General features: G+C 40.2%; 1 protein-coding gene across 1 annotated transcript in view; it reads right to left on the bottom strand.

Moving 5' to 3' along the window:
* The window catches only part of SMC1A (structural maintenance of chromosomes 1A), a 1,753,330-nt gene that overhangs the window by 1,426,870 nt on the left and 314,102 nt on the right, over positions 1 to 12,358 (bottom strand). Inside the window, exon 8 of the mRNA XM_044060554.1 lies at positions 8,635 to 8,873. Within this exon, the coding sequence (XP_043916489.1) occupies positions 8,635 to 8,873 (239 nt within the window). The remainder of the gene's footprint in view (positions 1 to 8,634; positions 8,874 to 12,358) is intronic.

Genomic DNA, 12,358 nt, shown 5'->3' with positions numbered 1-12,358 from the left:
GCTGAACATAACTGAAGATAGGAAACTGATCTAAAAAGTAAGAAAATAACTGCAATGCAAGGACGTACTATAAAGATAAAACCCTGACATACTAACAAAAAGAGTCACACGGATGGGGACTTTGGGCAGTAATCATTTGTTGTAAGTTTATTTAACAAAGTAATGAATCAAACCATTTTTCTTTCCAGTGTAACATCCATTTCAAAGTCAGCATAAACTCTTATGCCAAAATACAATTACAGTGGCTGACATGGATCCTCTTTAGTGTGCAGAGACATTAATATTTCCAGAGTCAAAAAAATAAATGAAACCATGTACAAAAGTTGTTAAATACACAAGTAAATGCATAAGGCCTCAGTACAAGACAGAAAGCTGCAGATGAAAGAAAGCATTGTAAACCTTCTCTGATTAAGATCAGCAGAGGAAGCCAGGCAAGAGCTCTTAAGGCCAAATGGCTTCTCACTCACACACTGAATGTTGCGACTAGTACCCATTAACTGTACTAACTTCATGAAGTTCACCTGGACAGTAATCAATTATAGTCTCTCTAACTCGCTCGTTCTAAGATGCTGGGGAGGAAAAATGTCCTTGTTGACCATAAAGCACACAGAGGTCCACCCAAGCTGCAAACTTCTCTACTGTTATGAGAATCTTTCATATATACATTGTGCTGAGGAGAATTCTTGGCAACAGTAAGGGCAGAATTATAAGCAGTACTATGAATGAAATAATTGAACAGTGCAAGACTGTATCTCCAAGCAGACTGCTCTACCAGGCTCAGTACTACCCTCGGACTTGGCACCAACCTATTTATGTTCAATGGCTGTCTGAACCAGAAGAATCCCAAACTACCATCTCCAGAGTGTAGAAGAACCTAAGAAGAATGAAAGCCCAGTATGTTAATTAAAAAGGAAAGGTGCAGGAATAACTTTATACCTATATGCCACAGTCAGATGCAGAGATCTGCTGCCCCAGTAGTCTAAGGCAAAGGTTCATTAACAACTTGTGCAAAGCAAATTTTAAAATATGAAGTGGCAGCTGCCCTAACTAAACTGCTCTGAATATAGTAGTTATGAGCTTGAAGAGCACGTCACTACAAAAAGCATTACCAAGGACAAAAGCCACTTAGACATTTTCTGATTTCTTCAAGTTCAGTCCATATAATCATAGTGGTATTTGAACATTAGAATAATAGGAAGCTTTTAACCTCACTTTCTACTGTGGCAGACTGGCAAATCTATTAAAACAAATCAACTTTAGATGAGTTTTTTTAAATGGAAGACTAGACTGTGTATGGGGCTTTAAGCACCGAGAACCCTTATCCTGAAAGAGGCAGCCACTAAGAAAAGTGTTTCCAGGAAACAAACTGCAGTACATTTAGCTGGCTCATTTGGGGGCAGTGACCTCTTTTTTCATCCTATTCAAGTCTCCAAGAGACAAAAAATAAAACTAATGTGACCCTAGATACAAAACCTCCTTTTAATGATGATACAATCTGGGGTCATGCACCATCTAAGATCCAGATGGAACATGTGCTGAAATTGCCAAAAGATGTACCTTAAGTGAAAAATAAAAGTCCAAATTTAAGACTTTGGTAAGACAACTGAGAAGTCACGAACAGCACAGAATGCTGAGCCCTGAATGACAAGCTACAAAAGATGAAAACCTTTTTTCCATCTGACAATGCAACGTCTTTGTGGAGGGTGTCTTGCTTCTTCTTATGCTATATATATAAAAAGTTAATACAGCTTCATAGAAACGTACCTAAATTTTACATGTCTGGGAATGCTCACTGTTGTGGCAGTGCTAACTCAGTTTCTGCAGAATGCCCAATATTCAGACTTCCACAGCCTTTCGTCTCTACTTCTCCCGCCCAGGCAGACACCCTCCCACCTGGACATCAGTAAGCCTGTAAAATAAGAGGCATTTGCCTACTTCATCAGTTCTTTCGTGTCACAGTCAGATGCAGGGATCTAATGCCAGAGCACTAGCTGCCCAAGTGGCACATGCCCCCTGCAAGGGTGGCAGCTGAACCAAAAAACCCCAAAGTATCCTCTCCAGACACTAGGCAAACCTTAGTAGGAGAACCTGGTATATTAAGAAAGAAAAAAAGGAAAGGCGCAGGAATAGTTAACTACACACTCTCCACCAAACTCAGATTAGCAGCAGGTAGAAAACAAAGGATTGGAAGGTGGGAAAATACTGCAACAGTGAACAAACTCAAACATTAAACAGAGGCCCCATCAGCTGGAACTGATAACAGCTATGGTGGATATAAAAAAGTTCCCATGGTGCTTATCAAAAAGATGGAAGAAGTTCCCTGGTGTCCTGACTAAATTTCTGCTAGTAACTATGAATATCATCTCAGGTCTCCTCTGAAGAGGTGTCTTTGTCCTAATGGGACTAACCTAAAGTGTAAATGAAAAATAGTAACATTACTACACATGTACTACCTTCACTGGATTCTTCACTGTCGCAATACAGCTAACTCTTGGGAAGACTCCAGAAACTTAAGGACCAGCAAGTAACAGACAATGAACAGGTACAGTCTATAGCAGACTTTGTAGAATAACCATGGATAAGTCTGCTCCACCAGTAATCCAAATTATAATGTTTTGTAAAGGTGGAGAGTTATGACCAAGTAGCTTTCAAGATGGCCTAAGTACAGACCCCTCTAAGGAAGGATGTAGTTGCAGCTGTTGCTCTTAGAGTGGGTTTGCACCTGCTCCATGATAAATCTTGCTATGCAAGAAGCAGAAGGACATGCAGTTGATGAACCACTTTGAGATGGTTTGTTTTGAGACAAGCTTGCTCTATTACCCTTTTCCAAAGTCCACAAATGGCTGGTCTATTTCCTTTCTTTATCCAGTTCTAAGTAAACTCTCAACTGTCCAGCACATAATGGGCTGCGACAAATATTTTCACCCCTTGCTCTGTGGGGTAGGAAAGAAAATTAGGAAGTTAATACTTACGCTTTAGAAAGACCTCTATTACCTCCTTGGGTACACAAAAGGTGTAGTGGGTGCAGAGAGAGATATTCTATCCTTGTAGAAGTTAAGAAAGGGTTGGTTGCACAGGCAGGCCTAGAATTCTGAAATCTCCTGGGAGATGTAAAGAAAAGTCTTCAAAGTCAGGTATCAGATGGCTGCCATAGCTGCTGCCTGAAATGGCAGTAATGTTCATTTCTCTAGGGCACAACTGAGATTTCATGGAAGAAAGACTGCTTTTTTGGGGTCCTCAAGTGCAAGACTCCTTTGAGTAACTGCCTTACAGGGGACAAAGTAAAAGGAGGGTGGAAATCCCATGGCAGGCAGGCAGAGACAGCGGACATTTTTTTCTGTGAGGAATATGACAATTCTGTGTTGTTACATAAAAATATGAAAATCAAGGACATGGATGACTGGTTAAGGGCTGGGACCTCTCTCTCTAGCACCAAAGAAAAATATCTGGGATGAATGTCTAGGCTTAAAAAGGCCCCTGTGGTCATTAGCCTAGTATACACCTAGGAACCAATGACTCCTATTACTGTGTTCATCTGTTTTAATAGTCCTCCAACATTTTGGATTGTATTTAATTTCCATAATTTTGTTTCTTTTACCTACCCTCATTTATCTATCTTAATATGTTTGTCTATCTCAACTAAATCAAGCAAGTCTTCTCTTAGACCATTTTCTTCTGAACTGAGAGCCTCCTTTGTTCACAAATTTCCTGCACTTTCTCTTGCTGTGCATTTCTAAACGGACTTTCATGCAAGTCTCCTCCAAAAGGTTCTAGAACACCGGCCTGTGGCACATCCTCTTCAGATGCATCTTGCACCATATGGGGCCTCATTGGCCCATCATGTTGCAGTATTGCCAGTGTCACAGTTTCTTGCCTTTTTTTTCCCATTCCTGTGCAACTTTAAATGGATTTTCACACGAGTCCACTACATAAAGTTGACATGTTCCTAATCACCACCCTGTGGTGTAGCTTGAGATGTATCCTGCTCCATCTGCTGCTCATCTGGGGACCAATCAGTCCAATGTATTGCAATGCTGTCCGTCCCACAATTTCTGCACTAAAGCCTTCACACTTCACAGATGGTTTATCACTTCAAGTTGCATTTAAATTTCAGTCTTGCTAAACTTATTTCTAATTACATTCTGTGCATTACCTTTTATTGTGAAAATTTATCATACCCTTACGTTTTTGCCTGTACAGCTCTTCAGATATTTTCAAAACTACATTTTTATATTGATTGGTTTGGCTTTCTTTTCTTACATAAATATTGCACCGTATCAGACCTCTTTCTTTTTCCCCATGTGCAGTTTTTTTTTTTATTATTACTTTCAATCTATTTTTTTTGTTCTTTGTCTTGTCTCATTTCCCCTTACTGTGTCCTCTTTAAGGTGATGCCAATGTTCTTCATCTAGGTAATGTTTTCTTCTAATCTGGTAAATTAAAGATCATAAATCATCATCAGTGCCTTTTAAGTTCCTCTTGTGCAAATATTGTTCTCTCCTCTTTCTCTTACTCTTCTACTTAATATTAACTATACATAAACTCTTCCCTATCTTCAATAGTCCACTTTACTACCTTTGTGCCTCTTGCCTGGCCTAGCGGTTTTTGTGGACTACTTCCTTCTGCTACTTGAGCCTGGCCTAACTTGGTGGCCAGAATGTTTCCATGTTCTGAGGATTCTACACTGCCTGGCACCAGTGAATACATCTGAAGTGGGTACTTTTTTTTATCCTGAGACTTTTGCATCCAGTCTTTGCATTTTCTAGATCATGGAGAAAGGTAGGTCAAAAATGTTTATGCATCAGTGCCATTTTGGAGAGAGTTGTGAAAAAAGGGTCCACCACATCCACCACATGAAGTACTCACCAAGACTTAAGAATAAATTCAGTTCCAGCTATATTACTCTCTCATTGCTGATTCTCTGTCTCTCTCCAGTTAAAATTCATGAGAAGGGATGCTAGATGCTCTGACAGAGAAACTTCACCCTTGTACCAAGTACCATGTGTTCTCCATGGCCAACGTGCACAAGGGGTAAGGAGCAACCAATCCCATCACTGTAATGTTTTCCAGAAAGAAATGATTTTATGGTTAAGACCACAACTATTTTTCACTGACCAAAATTACTGTTCTTCCTGGAGTTCTGTTGTCAGACCCTTGACTCCTCAGCTCTGTTGAGTGAGCCTCCTCAAGCCAAATCCATGGAGTCTGTTGTTACTTTGTGAGAGTCCAGGTCTTAATTTTGATATGAACACCTAATTAACAATAAACTGCTGTAACCAATACAAGATAGAAGGTGAACTTGTCACTGAAGAGAGTGGCAAGCTAGCAATGCTTCTCAAGTACCACAACAGTCTTCTCATGTGAAGTTTTACCAGAGAGATCAGGATTGAGACTGTCATGTACCCAAACATTCTGACGAATTCTCTGGCTGTAGTCTAATTTTGGTGTTATATGGTATCAAAATAAAAGGACAAGAAAAGCACCTTCTGACAAGGTGCAAGTGCCCTCTGACTTACAGCGTCTAGAAGGGTTTCCAGAAACTGAGCCTGCTGAAAGAGTAGGTGTGATTTTAGAAGCTTTAGAGAAAGGTTCAGAGCATGGAACCAGTCTATGTTGAACTGTATTGCCATTTTTATCTCCTCTATAGAAGGGCCTGAATTTCAGTCAACAACGCAAGGGTAAATGTGAATGCATGTGGCCATGCAGTAAGCAATTACTGGAGCCAGGCAGTTTGTGAATACCCTGGATTCAGCAGACAAAGCAGAGGGCAAAAAGGTAAACGGATAAAGGGCATAGTCGGCTTTGAATTTCAGAAAATGACACTATTCCACCAATGGGAATATTGAGGTAGACATCTTTCCAGTCTAGGGTTATTATGAAGGCAGGAGAGAAAAAGAGTAAAGAGTAGAGGTAGTAAGTACTGTTAGATTTTCATTTTAAACTTTGGCATAAGAAGGAACTTATTTTACCTTGATAAGTCAAGTCTAAAATAAGTCTCCAGTGGATATCTTTTCTTGGAGTTAGGAACAGCCTGAAATAAAACCTGTGACAACTTACTACTCAGGCACACTAAATACAGCCCTCTGATTTAGAAGGTCCATTAACATAGGACTGATTTTATTGCGTTTTTTTCTTGGTACTAGGGGATGCCGGAGAACTATGGACTTTTAACCACAGCCTGTAACAGTGTCTCAAAACATTTAAAGCCCAAGAATCCTGAATAATACTTTTTCTTTCTTTCATAAATAACACCAACCACCACCCCACGTTTTGAGTACAGATATTTGGAGAGTATGAGGGAGAAGGGTGGGGTGGGGTTTAATGGGTGGATGACGAACAGCTCTGTTAAGTTATAGCTAAACAAGTTGTGTTACCCTAGCTTTAAAGACACTCAGGCTTTCACTCTTTTTATTAGCTAGATACTTTATTCAGATTGGCATTTCTTCTCCTTTGGCTGCTTACCCTTGTTCTGCTTACAGTGGAAGGTCCAACTTCAAGTAGGGCGACTTCTACGTATGTACAGCTGGATTACTGACAGTAAGAAGTTGGGAAAAAGGGGACGCTGGTAAGCACCTGCTCAGACAAGTGTTTGAACAGCAGCTCCTTTTAAAGATAAGGTGCTGAGATCCTGTGCTTTCACATGATCTGGCAGGGGTGGTGTCCTTAATGTATCCTAATAACGGACACCAGCTACTGTCACCCTCAGCAATGCATTCACTGCATCACAGCTACACATGGTAGTGCTTGCCAACATGGAAAGAGGATGCACATCTCTCTCTCTCTCTCTGAGCCTCTTCTTCTACCTCCTCAGCCCAATTCTTAACACAAGATAGGAAGACGCCCTGGAATTTGAATATGTGAGCTTGAAGTTCACAGCTCTGAAGACCAGGGTGACAGATGTAACACGTTTTCAAAGCAGTCAAGTACTTCATCTTCCTTGTCTTTTGTAATCGGTATTCTGGTTAGGAGCTCCAGCAGACCGAATGCTTGAATCCGTGGGAACTTTGGCTGGACTATCAACAAGGTTTTTATAGAACTGCTTATAGTAATACACAACCCAAGGGGTGGGACACCTGGGAGCATTGAGCCGCGAATTTGGTTCCAAAGATGCACTGGTGTATTGATCCTCTTAGGCTTCAATCACCCAAAGAACAGCCAAGGGTTCTGGCTCAAGTAAACCCAGAAGCTCTTCGTATTTATATTGGGCAATACAGTAATTAATTAGTCTCCCACCTGAAATAATACTGCTGTTCCAAAATGTGAAATTTTCTGGGGTCAAACATGCGAGAGAGACAGACTAAGGATGCATGTCTAACATAACCCAGATTTTCCATCTGAAATTCAGTGGAATCTAGTTCCCGGGGTGGGGGGGTTCCTTTCTCCTGCTTAAGGTTGGGAACCCTGACACTAACTGATACAAGATCTTAAGAAAAAGCACAAAGTCCTGAGCCACCGGATCTTGGAAAGTGACCTGGAAGGGGAGGCCCAACTACCTCATGCTGATACAAAATGTTAGACCTCTGACACTTGGAAGTCATGGTCCTGTTTATTGAAGAGGTCACCTGAGAGGTCTCTAGTCATGAGCAGGCACTGAGGACTACGATTTTCAAGCCACAGGTATCTTAACATACCTAAACAGAAGGTATTCTATTCCTGTCTTCATTTATTACAAATGTGGGCAATGGAACCAGATACTCAAAGAGACGTCTGGTCTTTATGGAGGATCTGCTTTCTACAAGTAATGTACGTATTAACCTTTGAAAATGAGGTCTATGCCAGACAGCCAGAAACTCCTATAAACAACCAACAGATAAAAGGAAGGAAAATATTTTCTCCAGTGGGGTACTTACCTCTATTCTGAAAACCAGTAATGATACTGTGCCATTTGCAATGACTAATGCCACTGACTTTGTTTTACAGTGGTAAGCAAGAACTAAACACAGAACAAGTGGATGTCAGTATCTTAGAACACAAATGTGCAAATATCCACGTGTGACGGTGGTCTCTCAGCCAGATCAGGGAAATGAGAAAAGCTCTGGAATTCAGGCATTCTGAAGCAGAAGCCCCAAGAGTTATACAAGCTTAAGAAATTTTAGGTTTTAATGTACAACACAGCATTTGAGACAGTAGGGTTGTGAAAACTGAAGACATCTATAGGCACACAACCACTTGGAGCAAAAGAACAAGCCATGGGTTCTAAGCCACATGGAAGGTTAGAGACTGGTTAGGTGACATCTTCCATTCAGACTTTATATGAGTAAGAAAAGAAATGCACAATAGGGTGCTGGGTCTGCTGTAAGAACATATTTGTTTCCAAAACCATATGACAAGAAAGGTAAGAACAGTACCTTTCAGAGCTGTGTATTTCCATCTGTATCAAAAAATCAACTTTCATCTAAAGAAATAATGATCAGCTTAGCTTCTTTGCCATATGTGAAGCTCAGACAGCTGCTCTGAAAGAAACTAATATTTTTACTGCTCCAAGCCATGAAGAACCTTGGGCACAAGCCGATTAAATATAATGCACTGAAGCATTCTGAGATTCTTAGTAGCTTTTCTTACTATTGCAGAGCAACTAATTCACCACTACACATTCACCCCTATCTAATTACAACCAAATAAAATGTCACTTACTTGATACCCTTCTCAATCTGCTGCTGTTCTCGCATAATTTTACCAAGCTCCTTCTTCTTGTCCTTCAGCTCATCTTCTATCTTGTCCATCTTCTTTTTGTCCCTTTCAATCTCTCTATTCTTTGATTCCAAATCCTTGTTCAGTTTATCAATTTCACACTCATTGTGGTACAGCTTAAACAGCTGTAACTGCACCTGTGCCCGTGCCAGTTCATCCTTCAGACGTTGGTAGCGCTCCGCCTAGAACAACAATTTTGTCAGCAAATTATTTTTGAAACAGGTACACAGAATGAATAACTTTACACAGCTCAGTCTCGTTATTAAAAGTGTTTAATCTAAGGCTTGCCTTGTGTATACTTGTTTACTAACATGATTTAAAATAAAGCAATACAAATGTGGGTTTTTAATGCAACATATGTCTTAAACAATTATTAGTTCACTATTCACTTCTTGGGAGCAAGTTCTTACAGAAACTGAAAGAATACAATGAAGCACTTGAGTTAAAAACCTCCATTTTGGATTTACAGTGACCAACACCTGCAAATAAACTGAATAGAATCATACCTCTCAACCTCTCGCAGCAAGAAATCTGGACAGTCATAAATAATAGAGGGACAAAGGACCAAAAATAAGGGCAATTTTTAAATATTGCTCTTACAAATGTAGAAAGCTGATAGAATAACAGGTTTTATATTAGCATACATTTTCTGAAGGATATGAAGTCTGAAACTTAAATGTCTATCATTTTCTGACTTCAATCGTGAATGCTTTGCCAATGACTTATCATAAAAAAAAAACTTTATGATGAACAGACCAAAGGTATGAAGCAAAAATCTGAATTTTTGCAAAAATTTGTACAGTTGAGAAGTATGACATAGAATGTGAGTGTGTAAGTGAGTGTGCTTGTTGTACATATTCCCTTTAACATTTTGTACAGAGTACTCCCAAATTACTGATTAGTATTATAAAGTGCAAAATATAAGGAGAAAATTATTTTTCCATTTCTTCTCTATATTGTACTTTATTCCATAGCTACAGAAAGAGGGTCTATATTACCTAATCGAAACTTCAAATTACCGAACACCATAACATCGACACAAACCTCGAATGCTGATAACTACGAAACTCCTAAATGACAAAATTCAAAATGCTGAATTACCACAGTTGGCCAATATCGTGACCCTGGGTTGCTGGTAAACAACTAAATTAAAAATAAATGACACCTAACCACCTAATGTGAACTACATAGAAAATAATACAACAAAAAAATACAGTAGTGCTGCATACAAAAAATAAAACAAAGTGACATTAAGCCAAAGTGAACATTTACGGTGTGTTTGATACTTTAGATATGTGAAACAAATATCACTACAATGTTCATAGCATAGCTACCACAGTAAGGAAGTCCAGCAAACTATAGTAATCTTGCTCGTCTAACACTGTCTGCAAATGATGTGATCATTCTAAAGTTTTCTGTTTTTAGGTGAAGGAGGGCAGCCTGATACAAGCTGCAATCGATACTCATTAACTCTGTTCTGCTCACGAACTAAAACTTACAGTACAGCCAGAATATCAGAGATTCATCTTTCTAGTACACATCTGATTTCTCTATGCCACCCGTCTACATAATTTTGCCTGCGAGGTAGACACTATTATTTAAACATGAGATATTCCAAAAAGAGATTGGGAAAAAAATAGCTGGGAAACGGGAACAGGATGACAAAAAAAAGAGTCTGCTGTTTTCGTGCATGTCCCAAAATGAACACCTGTGAGAAATTTGACAGCAGTTCCTTCCTTGCAACTGGAAATGTGTCACATAATTCATTAAGTGCAGGCACTACCTCATTCTCCTTCAGTAAAGACAATGCTATTAACTTTTTTACAGCATGTTGGAAAGACAGACTTCCCGTACAGTAAGCTAACCCTAGCGACTGTACTTTTCACCACACACTTTGGGCAAAGTGAAATAAGCAGCCTTTGCAGAACACATTAGAAAAACTACTCATTGCACTTTTAATTGCAGCCATCTCAAAGTTGCAAAGAATATATTTTACTTCAGCATGCAACACTGCCGTGGACAACAAATAAAATACACATTCTCAAAGGAAATTATACGACTTGAATGACTTTTTAGTCACGACAGAGTAAACCAAAGGCAAACATTTTGTATCATCATGTGATACGACAGCATGAATGCTATATAACTGCCGACATACATACCCCTTTGTTAAAAAAAAAAAAAAAAAAAACACCATCCATAAACCAGATGTCAAATGTGCACAAGTCTTGTAAATTCTCTACTGTGGAAAACACTAAGACACTACAATCCAGCACTTGCTCAGACCTAATAGCAAGCACTAATATACCCCAACACTAGATTGCCCAGTAGGGCAAGGCTCATTATTCACCCCTCACCAACCAAGCGACTAAGCAGCTCACCCTACTATTCAAGCATGACCAAAGGGCAATTTCAGGTATACTCTCCAGTCCAGCTGGTGAACCTGGGTATCCAGAGGCAATGTTACAACTACCTCATGTACACAGACAACCCTCTCCTCCTACCACAAAACATTAACATATGCGAGAGATGCAATTATATAGCTAAATTGGAGGCTAAGCTCTCTCCACCCAAGACTGGAACAGGCAGTCATGAGGAGGGTTAACACTTGCCCCACACCTTCAGCCTCACACAGACATACTAAAACCAGCACTGACAAAAAATACACAAAATCATACTCAGAGGCTCTAAATAAAAACCTGCAAAAGCAGAGACCTCCAAATCAGACACCCAAAAAACCTGCACCTCCCATCACAATCCGGACAACACATAAAACAGAAAATCAGTGGCCGCACAATCACAGCCCTTAAGGTGAAATAACATACCTAACACACTAGTAATAGGCAATCTATAGTCAGGCACACTTATGTCCCACTCACTAGGCTGGCCAAGGAGAAGGTTACTGTTAGCTGCCTGTCGGGAGCCAGAATCCGCCACATAACACAAACACTCAGGTCATTCCAGAACAAGTACAAATATGACTCTGTCGTTGTTCATGTTGATGTGAATGACCTGAGACGTACCTCCCTGGACTACATAGAGAGAGAGACATGGAACAGCTCTCTGATCATGTAGCCCAGGCGGGTATGACCCTGACCCTAAGTAGCATCCTGCCCTCACCAAGAATGATACTACCGTATAAAGAAAAAATGATCAATTTCAACAATTGGCTAAGCCTCTGGTGTCATTCAAAGGTGATCCAGTGTCTGTAAGCATGGAGATGACATGCTAGACAAGCCTCGTTACTTCGCAAGACACTTGCACCTCTCACCCCTAGGCTTTCGAATACTGGCCAAGGCTCTTGCTGCCCCCATAGTGCCTTTTTAGGCAAGGCTCAAAAGTCAAACCCACCTCTGTAAACAGCACAAATAAAAAAATGAGGGTTATGCTACTCAAAGCCACGAGTTTAAATCTCAAAATGCATGCTCTGGAAGCACTACTCAGTATGGAGAACGTCGACATCTGTGCAGTAACTGAAACCTGGTTCAAGGCTCCACAGAGCACCCCCAGCACTACCGGGCTACAACTTATACCACACATTTCGGCCACAGAACATGGACCAAAACACAAAAGGAGGGGGTGTATCTATATTCATCAAGGATACCTACACCTCCAGGTTAGTGGCGCAGCATGATACCTCTGAGATCATCCATGTGCAACTAACATC

Source organism: Protopterus annectens, chromosome 1.part0 (assembly GCF_019279795.1).
Source record: "Protopterus annectens isolate FY-2018-M chromosome 1.part0, PAN1.0, whole genome shotgun sequence".
Classification (NCBI taxonomy): domain Eukaryota; kingdom Metazoa; phylum Chordata; order Ceratodontiformes; family Protopteridae; genus Protopterus; species Protopterus annectens.
This window is presented reverse-complemented; position numbering and strand designations above follow the sequence as displayed.